The sequence below is a fragment of the Primulina eburnea genome, chromosome 15 (genome assembly GCF_022965805.1).
Source record: "Primulina eburnea isolate SZY01 chromosome 15, ASM2296580v1, whole genome shotgun sequence".
NCBI classification, from domain to species: domain Eukaryota; kingdom Viridiplantae; phylum Streptophyta; class Magnoliopsida; order Lamiales; family Gesneriaceae; genus Primulina; species Primulina eburnea.
The window spans coordinates 1,339,534-1,358,235 of record NC_133115.1 but is presented as its reverse complement, the minus strand read 5'-3'; the positions used below and the strand labels follow the sequence as shown (position 1 = coordinate 1,358,235).

Below are 18,702 nucleotides of genomic sequence, written 5' to 3'. Positions count from 1 at the left end.
GCTTACCCTTATTCGCCTCATTCTTTATATCAACAATTGATAATGAGAATGTCAGAAATCATATTTCTGATTAAACCCATCGAAGCATGGTAAGAGCGTCTAGTAGAATCGTCCCATGATTTTCTATGTACCACTGATAGTGCCTGCAAGAAGCAGTCGGTTATGATTAGCGTACAGTACGGTCCCTTCATCTCATATATCCCGATCAAATTTGCAATCATTGGTTCACCGAGGGTTGCATATTAATTCGATAACTATGTGATAAATATAAATAGTGGCATCGCATGTACCATTGGAGAACTCCTTCTCCAATGTATATCTCATACTCTGGCCAGAGATTCCACGCACTATAATTTCATCATATCACATAGGATATCCACACCCGCAGGTGAGCGGTGAATCCCCGACTACAATACATTGGCTCTTATATGTGTTGCAACTGTACCCAACCTCGCCACCTGACGACTCTCCTGGAGTCGGTAAACGAGTCAAAACACAGCTCTAGCATATAGAGCCTCGGTGTTGTCTCGGGTCGTAAGGACTAATGGTGTACAATCATAACTACAGACTTATCATCTCGATGAATAATAACCACATAGAAAGTCTGAGGGAGGGTTGTTCGGTATAATCATCATATGACTACTCATCTGCATGTTTGGACATCTTTATGCCCTTACCAAGAAACGCAGTACACAACATTACAGATACTTGTCTCAAGCTCAAGCGACATTTATCCATGTTTTAGGCGGCTGAATCGACTCGGAACGAATTTAGATCATACAGTGTTTACAAACGAGTTTCAACATCGAATTACGATTCATTTTTATTAAAGTATAATCAAGGTCTTTATCTATGTTTGATAACATGAGTATACAGATAAAGTAATAACAAACCATGAAATAATGAATTATATTAAAATAAAGATTGTTAATTACAACTGAGTCAATAAAATCCCTAGCCAACAGTTGGTTTGTAGGACATCTCCTCTAACAAATTATTATTTCAATAATTTTCATATTTATGCAGCCAAATATGAAGTCGCATTCCACTTCTTCCACTATATAAAGTGCGATTTCTCACTTATTAAATTATAGTGGAAGAAGTGTGGAACGCACTTGACATAGTGGAAGAAGTGGAATGCGACTTCATAAAGTTGTGAGAAAGAACCGCTCCGCTACATAGCACCGTAGTAAGTCGGCGGGGAGACGATATATAGCGGCAACTTCCCCAGTCTATATAATTCGAAAATTCATTTTGTGAGTTGAGTCGGCTTCTCCGAAGAATACCTCCGTAGTTTTCGATCCTCTGCCGTCTATTGTTTCTCGATTGGAGGCGCCACCTTATCTTCGGTGAGATCCGAATGCCCGTTCTATTCTGTGCCGTAATTGTTGTCTCCCTATTTTTATTTATCTGCGTGAGATTATGTGGCTGGAATCCACTTTTCCCGGTTTAATCGATTGCAATTTGCATGTAGTTCGATCCCTTTGTAAATCATATGTTCTCGTGGTTGAATGCCTTTTTCTGTTTGGCTTTCGCTTAGCTGATTGTTTATCTTGTATCAAAATGAATTTGTGTAGACCTAGAATAATTTTTCTTTTGCGGGAGGGGGTTGTGCATCCTTGTTTACATCACTTGTAATTCGTAAATTCTCCGCAAATGATGAAGGTAAAGTATGAGCTAGAATTAGGTTATTCGGAAATGTACAGTATTTTTGTTTTCTGAGACGAAAAGAATATAATCAAGGAGTATGAAACCAAGATTTATGGTTTAGAGGGTTTTTGCTGGCTAATTGATATAGGTAGCTCTTAATCTGTATTTTTTCCCTCTATTTTTTAATGTAGGGCATAGAAATGGGGCATGATAAGTTGGTGGTGCTGACTGATCAAGTGACAGTGTCTCTTACCACTGTTTGGGAGGCAATCAAGGTGGCGGGGAAGGAGGGATTTGAAAAGCTTGATCCTTTGATCATCACTCAAGCTTCCTCAGACTGTAATTATTTTTTGTTTTTATGCATCAATATTTTTCTTCATAATAAGCTTGCAACTTTTTGTTAGTCCAAGTACAAATGATGATAACCCCTAAAAATCCTACTGTTATCTGATAGTATCTAGTGAAGTTGATTATTGTTTATCTCAAGATTATATTAAATCAATATCATTTTCTTTTTATCTTTGACGTTTTTCTTTACTCATCAAGCTGTATTTCTTCTTACTGTTATTATATCCATATGACTCTAAAACAAGGCAATCTGTGGTGCAAATGTCACGTTTCCTCGATATAGAGAGCATTGTATTCCCTTTTAAGTGGGATTTGCACTTTTCCTTGATAGCTGGTCTGCTACCCATTTGCAGCCGGAAGGAGGCCTACAGGTTTGCAAATGGAAACTATGGTGTTTCCCCAATCCTTCACATTTTCTTAGTCACATAAGATTGCCTGCAGCTATTTGCATACGTAAAATGTGTAATCAATGGCCATTGGCCCTCCCCGTTCTTTCTGAATTCATCAATTTAAGTTTATCCAATCCTTTCCAATTTATAGATCCAATGTTGAGTCGATAACATTCTGGGCGTTGAACCTACCTTATGGTCTTTGGAGTTCATTAATTCATGTGAGTTCATACATTGTGGCAGGTCTGTTGGGGGAGGAAACTTCATCTACAGATGATATTATCTGTGTTTGTAAATCATTTGAGTTTCCCAGTGATCATTTGCTGGTCAATATTTATAGTGTGTTAAGGCCCGGTGGAACTATTCTTGTTTATTTGACTTCGGAACCTGCCAATGGGCATGCTGTAAGTTCGCAACTGGGTGAAATATCTTGGTTATTGGAGTCTTCGGCGACAATAGTTTTTTCTCGATGTATGTCAGAATGATCTCGTGTACAATTCTTGTTACAGGTGCAATCTTCCCTTGTGCGCAAGTTACTGCTGAATGGGTTTCTGGATGTACAAACTTCTGAAAGTAGCCAATCTCTTGCAGTGAGCATCAATACCCCTCGATTTTTGCTTTCTTTATCCTCACTGATTTCCATTGTATTGTATTGATCTGGTCCATATGTATGTCTTATTCTCTTGTTATTTATATGCTGTGAGCCATTAGATGTTTGGCTTTATGGAATTTCTAAAACTGATCTGATTGTCTTCTGCCGCCAGATTGTGGGTAAGAAGCCCTCATGGAATATTGGTTCATCATTTTCCATTAAGAAATCCACGCCTGTTCTACTTCTACCCAAAGTTCATTTTGTTGATGATATGGACTTAATTGATGAGGATAGCCTCATCACAGAAGATGATCTGAAAAAACCTCAGCTGCCTCTTGGTTAGTGTTTATGCTTGCGGTTCAATTGCTTATTTATAGTCTTATGTATGATTGGTAGGTAGAAATTCTGAAAATATTGACCCTTGCTAGGTGATTGTGAAGTTGGAAGTACGAGGAAAGCCTGTAAAAACTGCACTTGTGGAAGGGCTGAGGAAGAGGAAAAAGTGCTGGAGCTTGGACTTACCATGGACCAGCTGAATAATCCTCAATCTGCTTGTGGAAATGTTAGTTCAATTGAACTCTAAAATCCTTTTTTAGTTTCTGGGTTTAAAAATGCCACACTTCCTGAAAATAATAGGGTACTACTGTTTTTTTTATATGCTAGTTTCTTTTTTATTTTTTTCCAAGCTGATCACTTTTTTTATATTAACAGTGACAATATGCAGACATTTTTTTAATTAATGTTTGGCTTTGGAAAGGTAGTACAAAATATGATGAATTCTTGTGTGTTTGGTGCTTGCGAGTTTTAGTCACTTTTTTCATCGGCCATGGAGCTTGTTTGTATAAAGAACTCTGTTTTTCAACCATATAACCTCATTTAATGATTGCTGTCTGTGCAGTGTGGTCTTGGTGATGCTTTTCGATGTGGTACATGCCCTTACAAGGGTCTTCCAGCATTTAAACCAGGCGAGAAGGTACCTCTACTGATATCCAACTTTACTGAACAACTCCTATACTCATTGTAATTAACTCCCGGGGATCTAGACATATGTGAATTATGCTTCCAAATGATTCTAAAACGATTTGAATCTACCTCCCTCCCGAGTATGCCAAAATGTTTTACATTCACCTCCATTCAAGGAAATTTAGGCGTTAGATGATTTCCTTTTTTTAGCTTGTGATGTACAAGAAAGTAATTAACGACACAATTACGTTCCCTTGGCAGGTAACATTAACAGGAAGTTTTCTTGCAGCTGATATTTGAGAAGAATGTCAAGAAGTTGAATCTGGACAAATTTGTTTCACAAAACAGATGGATCCGTTTTAAATTTTTAATAGTGTTTATTTTCCCTACTCTAGTACTAGCCTAGTTATGTAGATCTGTGCTATTTGGGGTTCTCTATGTATGCTCTTTCCATGAACAAAATGAATTCTTTCTTGAATGAAATGTGTGAACCTCGTAGTTCGACCGACTTGTAAGTGCAAAATAAAAATCTACACGTTCTACAGAGTTATATATTTAAAATCAGTGTTCTTTAGACTAAAAAAGGGGAGAGCATCAGCGTTCTATGCTGCTACAAATTGCACATTTTCACGTTGGATTTTGATTTAAGATTTTTTTTTAAGATATCAGATTGTGAATTTAACGATCGATGTGATCCCCGATCCTTCGATTTATATGCAAAAAGTGACAAGTAAACATAAACAATGAGGTAAGAGGGAGTTTGAGGATGTTTCTGACATTTTCCGACATCAAGTTTGGAATAGTGAAAAAGTTGATGGCTTAAAGCCTTAAACCTATAAGGCCATCCGCATCCGTCGGAATTAATTCATGTTAATAACTCTCCATCTCATCAAAAATGACGGGGTCCACGAGCCACATATTCATTACATTAACACTTTCCCATTATTAACACACACCCACATTCATTTAATTTCAACTTTCATTATTTATGGGTCCCACTGTCCACTTACTCATTTTTTTATATTTTTAATATTTCAATATCTTTCTAATATTTTTAACATTTTACAACAAATATTACTGAAAATAAATAGTATTATTATTTTAAAAATAACTTATTTCCAATATTCATTAAAATATTATTAAGACATTAAAACATAACTTAATTCCAATATTTCAATTTAAAAATTTATTACAAATTTGACTGAAAGCGTACACATAGGAAACAACAGTTGAACATAATGAAAAACAACATATAAATCAAACATTTTGAAATTTGTAATAAACTGACTTCACTAATTGTTGTTGTACTCTGTCCAAATATGCTCAACTAAGTCGGCACGAAGTTGGTGATGTACTTCAGAGTCACGTAGTTCGGAATTTCTACGGAGATAATCATGAAATCCTCGGTTTGAGCCTTGGACAGGTTGTGCGGGTTCGTCACCTTCGTCGTTAGATCAATTTGTCACGTTACACCCCTCATCCTCAACAATCATGTTGTGCAAAATAATGCATGTTAACATAATATATTTTAACGACGGTTTTTACAAAACCGTCGCAAATAACGACGGTTTTTACAAAACCGTCGCAAGTTGCGATTTTTTTTAAAAAAAATAAGAAAGTAGTGACGCTTTTGAATTTGCGACGGTTTTTCAAAAACCGTCGCAAATTTCGGATTAACGGCGTTCATTCTGATGAATTTTTCTGCTGACTTGACACAAAAAATTAATAACACCTCCACCCACATTGGTGCTTTAATGTTAATGGGTGTTAATAACACCCATTAACATACCAATGTGGGTGCCCTAAATTAAAAACTGATAATAACGTGAATTTTACCTTAATGTATATACCCGAGTATTTATGTACAAGAGACGAACCTTATTTTTAGCATACTTTTTCCCAAATGTTTCTGTTTTTATTTTTTTTAACATGATACTTGAACAGAAAGTCGCTATGAATAGCTATTCCAGCAGTTCCTAACGCTGTATTGAGTTAGGCGTATAGATTGAGCTAAGTTAGAATTATCATTTTCTAGGTGGGCTAAGTTAGAATATTATTTTCTATTTGGCATATATTAATTAATAATTTATATTTAATTAATTTATTTATTTATCTATTATTAATATCTATGATAGTGAAAAAAATAGTGTCTTTGTCTGTTTTTGTTCTTCTAATTTTATACCAATATTACACTTTTGTTTTAATTTTTATTTTTAATTTCAACAAATATTTTTGTTTTTACTTTTTGAAATTACAACAATTCAAATAGTATTTTAGTTCTTTGATAATTTCTCAAATTTCATTTTAATTTTTCGATAATTAGAAAAAAAACAAAACTGTACACGGAAAACAGCTAGTTATTATTATTTTTAAAAAAGCGAATATACTTCCTCCACACTAAACTTTGCTGTAAAGTGCATGCGCATAAAAAGTTCCGTCAGTGGCGAATACTCAGCTATATAAGCAATCTTCCCATAACTTGCGTATCGAAAGAACGTCAAAAGTTCTCTGTGATTCAAGAAAACTCCATTGACAAGATGAGTTTGAAGGTATGGTAATTGCTTATCGCACATGCATTGAGAATTTCGCGTTTGTTTTTTCACTTTTGGCTGGAAATTCAATTTTCTCGAACATGGGTGTGATTTCCTTTTGCGTTTTGTCTGATCCATGTGTTTTGATCTGGTCATATGAGTATGTCATTACAAGGGGTATACCGTATACGGTTGTCTTTGGTGGTTGATCTGTTGCTGGGAGATCATGGATTTTAATAGCAAAATGATTTGTTGTTGAATCTCCTAAAAAAAAGATCTTCTTCCCTTCCTGTTTAAGATTCTTGATCAATGTTCTTGCAAACGCATGAAATGTTCAGCCCTTGTTCGTTGTATTTGGATGATGGGTGGGCAGGTGGCTTATTCTGTTTGTCAAAAGACTATAGACAAAATTTAAAGATTTTTATTTGGGGATGATCACCCATCTGCCATCTGCCACAAGTGGCATGCTGTTAGAACTCTTGAACTAGCCCCTGGTGTATAATGATAATCAGTTTGATTTGTTCTCGATTTAGGAGGCCAAAAATGTTTCGGTGTATAATGAAAATTTGGAAGCCAAAGTTTATGTTATTTTCAATAAATTATTGGTGAAAAATGATCGTTCTGATCCACTGTCCTGCTGGTCTATTCAATCCCTGTTTATTGTGAATATGATCTGATATATGGATGGACTACAGAGTACAAGCTACAAAAAAATGATTCTTGTAATTAAAATGTGAATTCTTGTTTTCCAGCATCTCCATAATTAATTACTGCAAGTAACCATCATCCAGATGAAATATGAACTGTTTTACATCAATTCAATTGCCATGTCTCATGTGTGATCAATACTTTACAACAATCCAAATGCGTCCCGCCTCATGTGATCATTATTTTGCAACAATAGAATTCTTTCCTGCACAATGCAGTCAATTATTCAACCGTCGCTCCTGCTACTAATTCACTTTGTCAGTTTGTGCCTTGATGAGAGGTGTATATATAGCTTTTTAAATGGAACTAAGTCTCTCTCCCAATCAGTTTTTTTCCTTCAGAAATTACACCATCAAAATTGAATTATGATCACCAATACCAAATGAAAACCTTAAGGTATAGGAATTGACAATGCAATTATCAGGGACAGCAGTTGGATGTATTCATCATATGAGGTTGCAGCAAATAGGTATAGGAAAAAAGTCTCCATGTAGTCGATTCCTCCTTTGAGTGAATTCTTTGTACTGTGTTTGGTGACATAGGATTTAGCAGGATCTGAAAATGGTGTTAGTTGGATATTTCTTCAATTTCAGATGCATTAGTCAATTATCGGAACAATACTATGTCTGATGATCTTTTTGTTGTTAATTTTCAAGATAAAGCCTATTATGCTACGCTGCATCTTCATAAAAATAACAAGTGTACCGTTAAGAAAAAGGATTTTTTCATTTGTTAGGATTCTTGAAAAAATTGAGACAATAATAATGTCTAGTCTACAGGACTTTTTCGATCTCTATGTGTTTATTCACTGCGTTAAATGCTTTCAAAAAATTGTATGAGAAAGAACTGAAATACCTGTGCAAAACATGTCATATACTTTGCACTTTAATCGTTTCTTCCTCATTTCCCCCAAGCCAAACGGCCTACCAAGTACTATACATTGAATGACTCGAATTAATGGCGAGATTGTTCATCTGGTTATTTTCACAATAAATCATTAACTATTGAAATAATATATTATAATAACTTCATCTGGTGTTTATCTTGACAAAATGAGTCGACCTGTGCTTTAACTTACTCAAATAATTTTTTTGTATTGAACTTGCATTTGGTTCTTGTAATGGCATTTGGGCAGTCCTGAAGCGACTTGCTTTCAACATTGTTAATAGTAGGGATTTCTAATGAAATCAAAATTCAAAACTATAAACTTCTTGGTTGTTTTCTGTTATGGATGTACTTGGTCAAGATATCATGTGGTTATCTTCATTTATCATCTAGGGATATTTTATTCAACAATAACTGCTAAAACTCATGTCCATACATTTCTGTGGCTTCAGGAGGAATTTGAGGAACATGCTAATCTAGCTAAGACCTTGCCAGATACCACGACCAATGAAAATTTGCTGATTCTGTATGGACTCTACAAGAAAGCTACAGTTGGAAACGTCAACACAAGTTAGGCTTCGCTAAATTCGGTTTAAAATTAAAATAAATCCTGCATTCATCACAATTCTACTATTGTGTTGATGCAAAAACAAAATTAACCCTTCACAACGCAGGCCGTCCTGGTATGTTCAGCATGAAGGAGAGAGCAAAGTGGGATGCTTGGAAGGCCGTTGAAGGTATTCAATTCGCATTTCATTTATGACGTTGGATGACATGACTAACAAACGAGTGATGCGAGATAATTGTTGAATTATTTGATGTATTGGTTCAGGAGATAATTTTTTTTATTCTCTGTTGAAGTTCACCCTTTTTGAACAAAATGGCAAATATGAGCTAAATCTAGTTGAGCTTGAGAATAACCTTACTCGAGCTTGAGCTGCCTTATGTGCGACGAATGCTTGTATTTGATAACTCTAGCATGATTCATGCTCAACGTATATCATAACTTGTGGCAGGAAAATCGTGTGAGGAGGCGATGAGCGACTATATTTCCAAGGTGAAGCAACTGAAGGAACAAGCTTCTACATGATGAATTAACCCCAATTAAGCAGTACTTATATATGATCTACCAATGCCAGAAGTTCCGAATTGTTGAAGTTTTTAATGTTTCAAGTCTCCGTACTTATACTACTTATTTGTGCTTTTGTTTCATGTACTCTGAATCCATATTCTGTCAAACATATTATATATAACACATGAAAATATTTGAAGTTGGTCCGTCGAATTCCTTGGCTTGACTCAGTTTATGTATTATGTTTAATACCTCTATCCAAAAAATTGCGGAATATTCGTAGCAATACAGCACAGCTGTTTCTTTTCAAATATTTCTTCTACGTGTAAGCTATATCATCTGCTATATCACATACAGAAACATACTAAATGATATTATTATGACAAGAAATGGTAACATAGGTATACTGTTACAGTCAAAGCAACCACTACCCATTGTCGGCCCTCATCCGAAACTATCCATTTCAATAACAAAAACCCTAGTCCAAGCAAGCAAACCCACCCAAGTTCTTCCCCATTACAATTGAAACTAGGCAAGCAAGCAAAAACCAAGTACACGACAAGTATAAGCACGAGAGGGCCAAGAAGAGTCGTTGTAACCGTGTATATTACCATCGCAAATAGAATCGGCATTGCAATCGTATAAGTATTCGAATAAATCGCGAGAAGTACTATAAAGGGTACGAGCAAAACGCACAAAAATACTGCATTTTCTGTCTTTGAGAGTTCTAAGGCGGTGTCGACGACTAGGAAGTTGACGTTGCCTCGAAGGAGGAGGCCGAATGCCACCACTAGAAGTAGGGGGAGTAAGGGAGATAGCCCTTCGGCCATTTTAAATGGATGGTGATTCTTGAGGGATTGATGTGTTTGTATTCATGTGATGCAAGAAAAGTTCCATGTTTTTTTTGTTTTTGCATGGGAATGGTGTGGTCATGGGGATATAATAAGTGGGATTTTCTGGTATTTTATATTTGGTTGGTATATTTTAGTCGATGTTTTGGTGAACCAATATGGTTGTTTGGTAGTACCACTTGTTTACATCAGCCGTGCAAATTTCTTCCAATAATTTTTTTTAATTATATTTTGAACAGTAAACAACAATTAAATTAAAATATAATAAAATAATGAAGATTTCAATGAAGGATAGATTATCCATTAGTTATTGTTCTTATATTACCTTAAAACGTTAGGTTAAGCATCGGCAGGACAAGTAAGTTTAGGTACATACATATATGTAATATAAAATGAGCAGGCATTACATACATATATATACAAGAAAGTTTAGGTACACATATATAATATAAAATAAAGTTTACGTACATATATATGATATAAAATGAGCAGGCATTATATATATATATATATATATATATATATATATATATATATATATATATATAAATATATATATTGTTATAATGTCTACTAACCTTGTACACTTAGGCCATCTCTAACTTACAAATCTATTTTGGTACAGTTTTTGTATTAAAATAATGCAGTTTCTGCACCAAATATAACATTCATCACCAACTCATTTATTTCAAATGTTACACTAAAAAGTATATTTCTAGAATATTCTTTTTGTTTACTATTTAACTGTGTACTTGAATGTTTAAATATTATTCAATAAATTTATGTGTAAGATGTTTAATTTTAAAATTATTCTAAAATATATTTATAAAAATATATAATTAAATATTTTAATTTTTATGGTTTTATACTTAATTATTAAAATAATACAATAAATATTATCTAATTATTAAAATAATATAATAAATATTATAATATTATTTAAATATATCTAATTATTAAATTTATATAATAATATAATATTATTATATAAACAATATTTATAATTAAACAAAACAAAAAAAAAGAAAAAATTGGCGCAGAAGAAATGGAGCTGCGCTATTTTGCAAAATAACTAGCTCCATTGGAGATGAACCAACGAGGTGAGATTCATCTATTGTATATGATAAACTATATCAAAATTGTATATATAATAGGTGTGTATCACTCGTTGATAGATACAAAAATTGATATGGTTGGCGGACATTATAACAAAACCATACATGTGTGTGTATGTAGTAAATTTGAAATAAGAGATCACAGAAGAAAAAAATGGAGAAAAAGTGAGATAATTTTAAGTTAACCTAGTTAAATAGTACTTTTAAGAAAGTTAGACAAAAAAAATATTACATTTGTATGTCAAAAATTACACCAAGACATCGAGTAGTAATTATTTGGTATTCATACTTAATGAACCACTTAGACAGAACTTCAATTTTTGTTCCTAAATCCTAATTATCCCCGACGACTCTCTGGTTAGAACGAAATAATAGCATTGTTAGAGATAAAACTGTACAATTAATAGGTTAGTCGATACAGACTTAGATACAAAAAAACTACTTGTTCGATCCTGGTATATATCTCCAACAATACAATGTTTCTTAGTTTCTCGACCCATTGATTTGGACCATTTTTCGTCTGACTACTTGGACATTATATAAATTTCCATACATAAATATTCAGCACCGAGATACTGACCAAGGCTTTACTATAATGGACCCAAAATGCTTAAACTATAGTGCAACTAGGTTAGCTTTGATGCGAAAATCTAGCACACCTCTCATTTTCGCCTAAGAAAAAAAAAGTTCGGGCTGAATATCATGTTAAGATAATGAATGTTTAACTTTACTTTAAAAGCTAACTCAAAGTGAGAAGAATGCACAAATCAATATATATAACTCAAAACACTTAATCCAGTCGATTTGAGACATATAAAACATACACACTCTATTTTTCTTTATTTTTTGTTTGGGTGTAATTACACAACACATCCTTTATTTCTTTCTTTCTTTTTTTAAATACCTAATATAACCTATATTTATGAACTTCGTGATTCTTATAAGCTAAGGCATAGTTTGGTACATGGGATAAGGGAGGGATTGATAAATAATCCTCCTTATCCTATGTTTGGTACATTTTTAAAAAGCTCATGATAATATCATGGGCCCTTGATAAATAATTTTTTTGAATGATAAAATATCCCTTCTATTAGGTGTGATAGTTTTAATTTAAGGATAAAATATACTACAAATGACTTAATTACCTTCAATTTATAAATGATTTTTATAAATCTATGCTAGTAGGTAGAAATTAAATCAAATAAATATTTTTATTTATTTTTATATATTATATAAAATGATAATTATATAAATAGTTATTATAAATCTCAATAAAATTATAAGTATCACCCGATTAACCTTAAAAATTGATTTTTGACTTGACTTACAAAATCAAAGGCTCAATTATCATATTATATAATATATAAAATTAGGTAAAAATAAATAAATCATGCAAGCACTATCGACGCATGAACAAATAAAAAATATGAAGTCAAGCAACAACTTTGAAATTATAAAATTTATTATGATAAGGTTAATTTTGTCATTACAATCTAATATATAAATTTAATCACTCTTATTAAAATCATACCAAACAATAAATATGATATCTTACATATTATTTATCCTTAACTTATCCTTATATTATATATCACATGTTTATCCTATCATGTGTACCAAACTATGCCTAAATGTAATATATCTTGAAGTATTTACTTTATGTTAATATATATTAGTAACGGTGTTTCTTTTAAAGAAAATGGGGCAACGGTTTGATAAAAAACCCTATGTTTTAAATAATAATGTTGTTATATCTTTTAAACAACATTGTGATTATTTTTCAGAAAATCAAGATAAAAACGCTGTTTGAAGAGATAAGTTTTTGAGTGGGGCTCATGTGAGATCGTCTCACGGATCTTAATCTGTGAGACGGATCAATTTTACCCATATTCACAATAAAAAAAATATTCTTAGCATAAAAAGTAATACTTTTTCATGAATGACCCAAATAAGATATCCGTATCACAAATACGACCCGTGAGACCGTCTCACACAAGTTTTTGCCTAAGTTTTTTTTTATATAAAAAAAACACGATGCAAGTCAAAATAAATAAAAAGAAAAAAAAATTTCAAAAAAATAGAAAAAACTACAATGAAATATCACAAAATTATTTAATTTTATTTTCTTATATATTGTTTTAGAAAAAAAAAAAAAAACTTGTATTAGGGATATGAGTTTGGGCCTTCTTTAATTATGAAATCGTTCCACCATTTTATTGGGCCCAAGGCCCTGTAATGAGTGAAAACCAATACATTTGGCCTACAATAAAATGGGCCAAATTTAGAGTCCAATAACGTGGCCTCATAACTCTCCAGCGACACCTTCTCCTCCTCCTCCGCCTCCGCCGCCGCTGCCGCCGTCGTCTTACCCGCCTCCATTAATGGAAGACGAAGAAGTTGAAGCAGCTATACAGAATCTATGGCAGGAAGTTCGCGACCTAAGCCTAGGTAACCCACCGCACATTGACCACCTCCCCACCCCACCAACTCCCCTCCAATTCCTCCGCCACTACGTCACCTCAAACAAGCCCTGCCTCATCTCCGCCGCCGTCACCCACTGGCCGGCACTTACCTCATGGACCTCCACCTCGTACCTCCTCGACGCCCTTTCCTCCTCCGGGCCCGTCTCCCTCCATCTGACTCCCACCGGCCACGCCGACTCCATCGCGCCCCATCCCATCACCCCTTCCTCCCTCTGCTTCGCCTCCGCCCACGTCCAGAACCTCCCTTTTCAAGAGGCTCTAGAAATGGTTCTACGATCCGGTGAAGACAATAGAGTAGCGTATTTACAGCAGCAGAATGACTGCTTCCGCAGTGAATATGCGGCGCTGGCCGGTGATTGCGAGGAAGATATTCGGTGGGCGAGCGAGGCACTGGGGTGCAAGCCGGATGCTGTGAATTTGTGGATCGGTAACCAGTTCTCTGAGACTTCATTTCACAAGGATCATTATGAGAATCTGTATGTAGTGATTAGCGGAGAGAAGCATTTCCTTCTTCTTCCCCCTACCGATGTTCATAGAATGTACATAACAGAGTATCCAGCTGCTCACTATTGCTATAACCAGGTGCATTTTTGCCATAAAATTTGGTTTATTTGGTGTGAAATTGTTACGAATAAATAGTAATATATCACGCATGCTAAGCAAGCTTAGCCGCCAATGATAGCTCGGTCTACGTTCTATAACTGTTAATGTGTAAAAATGTTTCGTGCTTTTCAAGTTTGAGATTGATCGGCTTGATACTCTTGGAAATTGAGTTTGAGTTAGCGTTTAACTACTCATAATGAGTGAAAAGAGTTGGTTTTTTTTTTTTTTTGGGAACGATTTTCTTGGTTCTTGGATGACATATTGTTGCTTCAGCGAGTCACCTTTGAAGATTTTAAGATATCATAGCTCTAGAATTATGACAAACTTTTCGAGAGATGTAAGGTTTATCATTTTGGAGATCATCAATTTCAATGGTAGGAAAGGTTGAGTCTGTGAAAAATGTAGTATTGGTTTTGAATCGGATGCCTACTTCCAGGACGGGCCAAATCGTGGGCAGGAAGAGATCGCTCCTTCTACTTCATTGGTCGACTTTTGATTCTAAATACTATGTTACTTCACAGGATAGGGGAGAGTTCACACTGGAGCTAGAAGATCCAGTTCGGTATGTCCCATGGAGCAGTTTGAATCCATACCCCTCACCCTGCGAAAAGCAGAGAGAAATCAATAAATTTCCTTTATATTTCAATGGACCGAAGCCATATGAAGTGACAGTAAAGGCAGGGGAGATGCTCTACTTGTGAGCTTTAGTGATTCTGTTATTTTTTTCCTTTGTTCTTGCAGATATTTGAATTTGCACGATAACAATGTTTACTGAATACCATGCAGGCCTAGCATGTGGTTTCATCATGTTAGACAAAGTTCAGACGAGAGAGGACTCACCATCGCGATAAATTACTGTACTAAAATCTTGAAATTTCTTCTATGTTTTGATTTCAGTGGTTGGAGAAATCTATATATGTAACCTGGCATGTGTGGCAGGGTATGATATGGGGTTCGACATCAAATATGCCTACTTCAACTTCCTGCAATCAATTCCTTACTCGAGGTCCCAGGATCCGATTTTCTGCCAAAATGGTAATGTAAAATATGATGATTTTGGGTCGGTGAATGACTCAGGGTATGCATCAGATGTTGCTGCTGCATCTATGGAGAAGAACCAAGATGATAGGGATGAGAATCAATATCTTCGATCCTAGTCGGAAAATATGTTATGTATGTATTTTTGCCAATAGTTTGAGTACATTACTATAAAGGGAAGACATGAAAAAACTGTTGGTGGTTAATTTGAGTAGCACTCAGTATTAAGATATTTAGTTTCTAAATTTAGATGTGTATGAAAATATGGAGCATAGGATTTCAATTAGTATTTTATGATATGATAATAATTGTATTTTAATTTTTTTTTTATAAAGGACAATGATAAGATATTATGTGTTGGGTTCAATAATTGTCTTTATTTGATATAATAATTAAAACGTGGTACTCGAACTGCCGTGTGAATTAAAAGATTTCAATTGCACAATTATTAACAGCTATAACTTCAAGAAATACGATAAGACGTTCGATCTTACAATTGGTATAATAGTCAATGTCACGAGTTCGATTTGTATTTATTGCAAGGAGTGTAATTATTGAGAGAAATATTGGTGAGTGGAATAATTGTCTATGTTTGATAGATCAATCTTAACATGGTGTATAAGTTCTTGTACTGTTTAAAAGATTTGAGTTCATCATCACCACGAATTATAATTTTTGATAAAACGACAAGTGATATTAGATTATTTTATTATTAATAATTTTTTAAATAAATGGTAGGTGTGGAAGTATAATTTTACATCATCGCATTGTAAAGTTGGACAATTCATATTAATCATTAATGCATAACTCCTTTAAAATATATATTTTTTTTATAAAAAAATTATATTTCTCATATCCTTTTCATTTATTATTTATCACCATATACAAGTAAATGCACTTATTTTTTTTTCAAATATATATATATATATATATATAAAACACTGTTGAACGTATAAAATTTATTCACACAACGAAGGATATATATTTTAACGTAATATGAAGCGTTAATGGATCAATAGTGCGAAATTGTAAACTCCGAGAAAAATCTGGGATGAGATGTTTGCATTTCATTTCCGAAATTTGAGAAATTGAAATTGATGAATCTCTTCTTTAAGGCGCGAAATCACGCTTCTCCACAATCCATACCATCTCAAATTATCCAATTCTGCAAAGCAGGCTTAATCTCCGATGCCATCACCTTGCTGAACTCCCTAACCAACCGCAAGAAAATCGTCTCCCAACAAGTCTTGTATGCCACGATTTTACACTCTTCCTTCAAATCCTTCAACTTCACCCTCGGCCTTCAGCTCCACTGCCACACCATAAAGTCTGGCCTTCAAACTGATCGTTATGTCGGTAACATTCTTTTGGCCATTTATTTCAAACTTGGCTCAGATTTTAACGATGCTCGAAAACTCTTTGATGGGTTATGCTACAAGGATGTCGTTTCTTGGAGCTCGATGATATCCGGGTACATTCGTGCAGGAAAACCCCGTGATTCTATTAAGTTGTATCTTGATATGTTGGATTATGGCATTGGCCCAAATGCTTTCACTTTATCAGCGGTGGTCAAAGCTTGTGCAGAGCTGGGGAGTTGAAATTGGGGAAATGCTTACATGGGTTGGTGATAAAATGTGAGCTTGAGTTTAACAGTGTTATTGTTGGTGCTTTGATTGATATGTACGGGAGGAGTTTTGAGCCGGGGGATTGTCACAAGCTGTTCGATGGAATGCTTGAACCAGATTCCATCTGTTGTTCCTCTGTGATTTCTGCCTTCACCCGGAGCGATTTGTACAGGGAGGCATTGGGAATGTTCTATTTGATGTCTAGGAAATACGGGTTTCTTCCAGATTGGTTTACTTTCGGGAGTGCTTTGACCGCTTTGGGGAATTTAGAAAGACTGAAGCAAGGAAAAGAAGTGCATGCGCAAGTTATTACTGGTGGTTTTAGTTGGAATGTTTTTGTGGATAGTAGTTTAGTAGATATGTATGCAAAATGTGGGTCGATGGAAGATTCACAACAAGTTTTCGATAGAATGGACAGTAAGAACTCAATTTCGTGGTGCGCATTGCTCGGGGGACACTGTCGGAAGGGCAACTTCGAAAGAGTTATTGACTTGTTCCGGAATATGGAAATGGATCTTTACAGTTTCGGTACCGTCCTGCGTGCCTGTTCCGGTTTGGCTGCTGAGAAGCTTGGGAAGGAGGTACATGGCCAATATTTGAAGAGGGGTGGCTGGAGAGATGTGGTGGTGGAATCAGCTTTGGTTGATCTATACGCTAAATGTGGCTGCGTGGATTTTGCTCACAGAATTTTCTTGGACATGTCTGTTAAAAATCTGATTACTTGGAACTCGATGATCGGTGGATTTGCTCAGAATGGGAGAGGTGGAGAAGCTGTAAGACTATTCGATCAGATGATTAAAGAAAGAATTAAACCGGACTACATAAGTTTCATCGGAGTTATATTTGCTTGCAGCCATAGTGGTTTGGTTGATGAAGGGCGTAAACATTTCATCTCAATGATCAACTATGGGATCAATGCTGGAATCGAACATTATAGCTGCATGGTTGATCTTTTAGGTCGTTGTGGAAACATAGAAGAAGCTGAAGAATTGATTATGAATTCGGAATTCAGAAACGACTCATCACTTTGGGCTTCTCTGCTTGGAGCTTGTGCTACCTCTACTGATCCAACTGTTGCAGAACGGATCGCTGAGAAAATGATTGAACTGAAACCTGATTTTCACTTGAGTTATGTACTACTAGCTAACATTTACAAGGCAGTGGGTCGATGGAAAGATTCTCATAAAATTTTGAACCTAATGCAGAAAAGAGGGGTGAAAAAAACCCCGGGAAGGAGTTGGATTGATAACAGTATACAGAACACATGCCTTTCTGTGAATTCTCTTGATATTCCCGAAGAGATCTATGTACAGTGAGATTTTGATTTGTGGAGTTTCTTCCACTTTTACGAGACATAATTTATTCCGAGTGGGCGAGAAAATTGACCGAGATGTATGGTTATCATTCATGACATTTCAAAATATTTATAGATGTAAAGATCATTTTCTTGACTATTGTGATGAGCCTGGAAGGTGGAGTAAAATGAAGCGAAATGCACTGGAAATTGAAACAATACAAGGGAAGGGATTGAATTGAATTGGCCACCTTCCAAGGAAGATTGTGGACAGCCATGTAGATGCTACGGGTTGCAGTGGATACAGAATTACAAAGGGTGAATGAATATAAACACTTGGAAAGCACTTCAATTTTACAAACCTCGTTATCAGATGTCAAATATCCGATGCAATTTGAGCTAAGGAAAAGGGATGACAACAGAGGGAACAAGAAATGCACCACAAGTAAATTTTTTTCTTCTAGAAAACTTTCCATAAATTGAAAAGAAGAATGTGATGAATGCTTGGTTATATTTTCTAAATACTGCAAATTTTCAACTTTTCGAGAATAAGTG

At 34.9% G+C, this 18,702-nt stretch overlaps 3 protein-coding genes and 1 pseudogene across 4 annotated transcripts; all 4 read left to right on the top strand.

The window, feature by feature from the left end:
- The first annotated feature begins 1,126 nt into the window (after positions 1-1,126).
- Positions 1,127-4,503, top strand: LOC140814897 (anamorsin homolog). Of its 2 annotated transcripts, none has more exons than XM_073173992.1 (8): positions 1,127-1,349; positions 1,842-1,989; positions 2,631-2,791; positions 2,897-2,977; positions 3,152-3,317; positions 3,408-3,541; positions 3,878-3,952; positions 4,204-4,503. In XM_073173992.1, exons 2-8 carry the CDS (start codon positions 1,851-1,853, stop codon positions 4,240-4,242), a joined length of 795 nt encoding a protein of 264 aa, XP_073030093.1. In that variant the 5' UTR covers positions 1,127-1,349; positions 1,842-1,850; the 3' UTR covers positions 4,243-4,503. The 2 variants fall into 2 exon arrangements, with proteins under 2 accessions (XP_073030093.1, XP_073030092.1); XM_073173991.1 differs by having other exon boundaries at positions 1,151-1,381.
- A 1,842-nt stretch (positions 4,504-6,345) lies between these two features.
- LOC140814202 (acyl-CoA-binding protein-like) lies at positions 6,346-9,351 on the top strand. The gene is made up of 4 exons (XM_073173108.1): positions 6,346-6,491; positions 8,519-8,636; positions 8,741-8,803; positions 9,083-9,351. The coding sequence occupies exons 1-4, from the start codon at positions 6,480-6,482 to the stop codon at positions 9,154-9,156; spliced, it is 267 nt and encodes an 88-aa protein (XP_073029209.1). The 5' UTR covers positions 6,346-6,479; the 3' UTR covers positions 9,157-9,351.
- A 4,016-nt stretch (positions 9,352-13,367) lies between these two features.
- On the top strand, positions 13,368-15,553 carry LOC140815100 (lysine-specific demethylase JMJ32-like). The gene is made up of 4 exons (XM_073174210.1): positions 13,368-14,169; positions 14,712-14,887; positions 14,977-15,047; positions 15,130-15,553. The coding sequence occupies exons 1-4, from the start codon at positions 13,486-13,488 to the stop codon at positions 15,345-15,347; spliced, it is 1,149 nt and encodes a 382-aa protein (XP_073030311.1). The 5' UTR covers positions 13,368-13,485; the 3' UTR covers positions 15,348-15,553.
- Positions 15,554-16,219: 666 nt separating this feature from the next.
- On the top strand, positions 16,220-18,471 carry LOC140815147 (pentatricopeptide repeat-containing protein At1g03540-like; annotated as a pseudogene).
- The last annotated feature ends 231 nt before the right edge of the window (positions 18,472-18,702 follow it).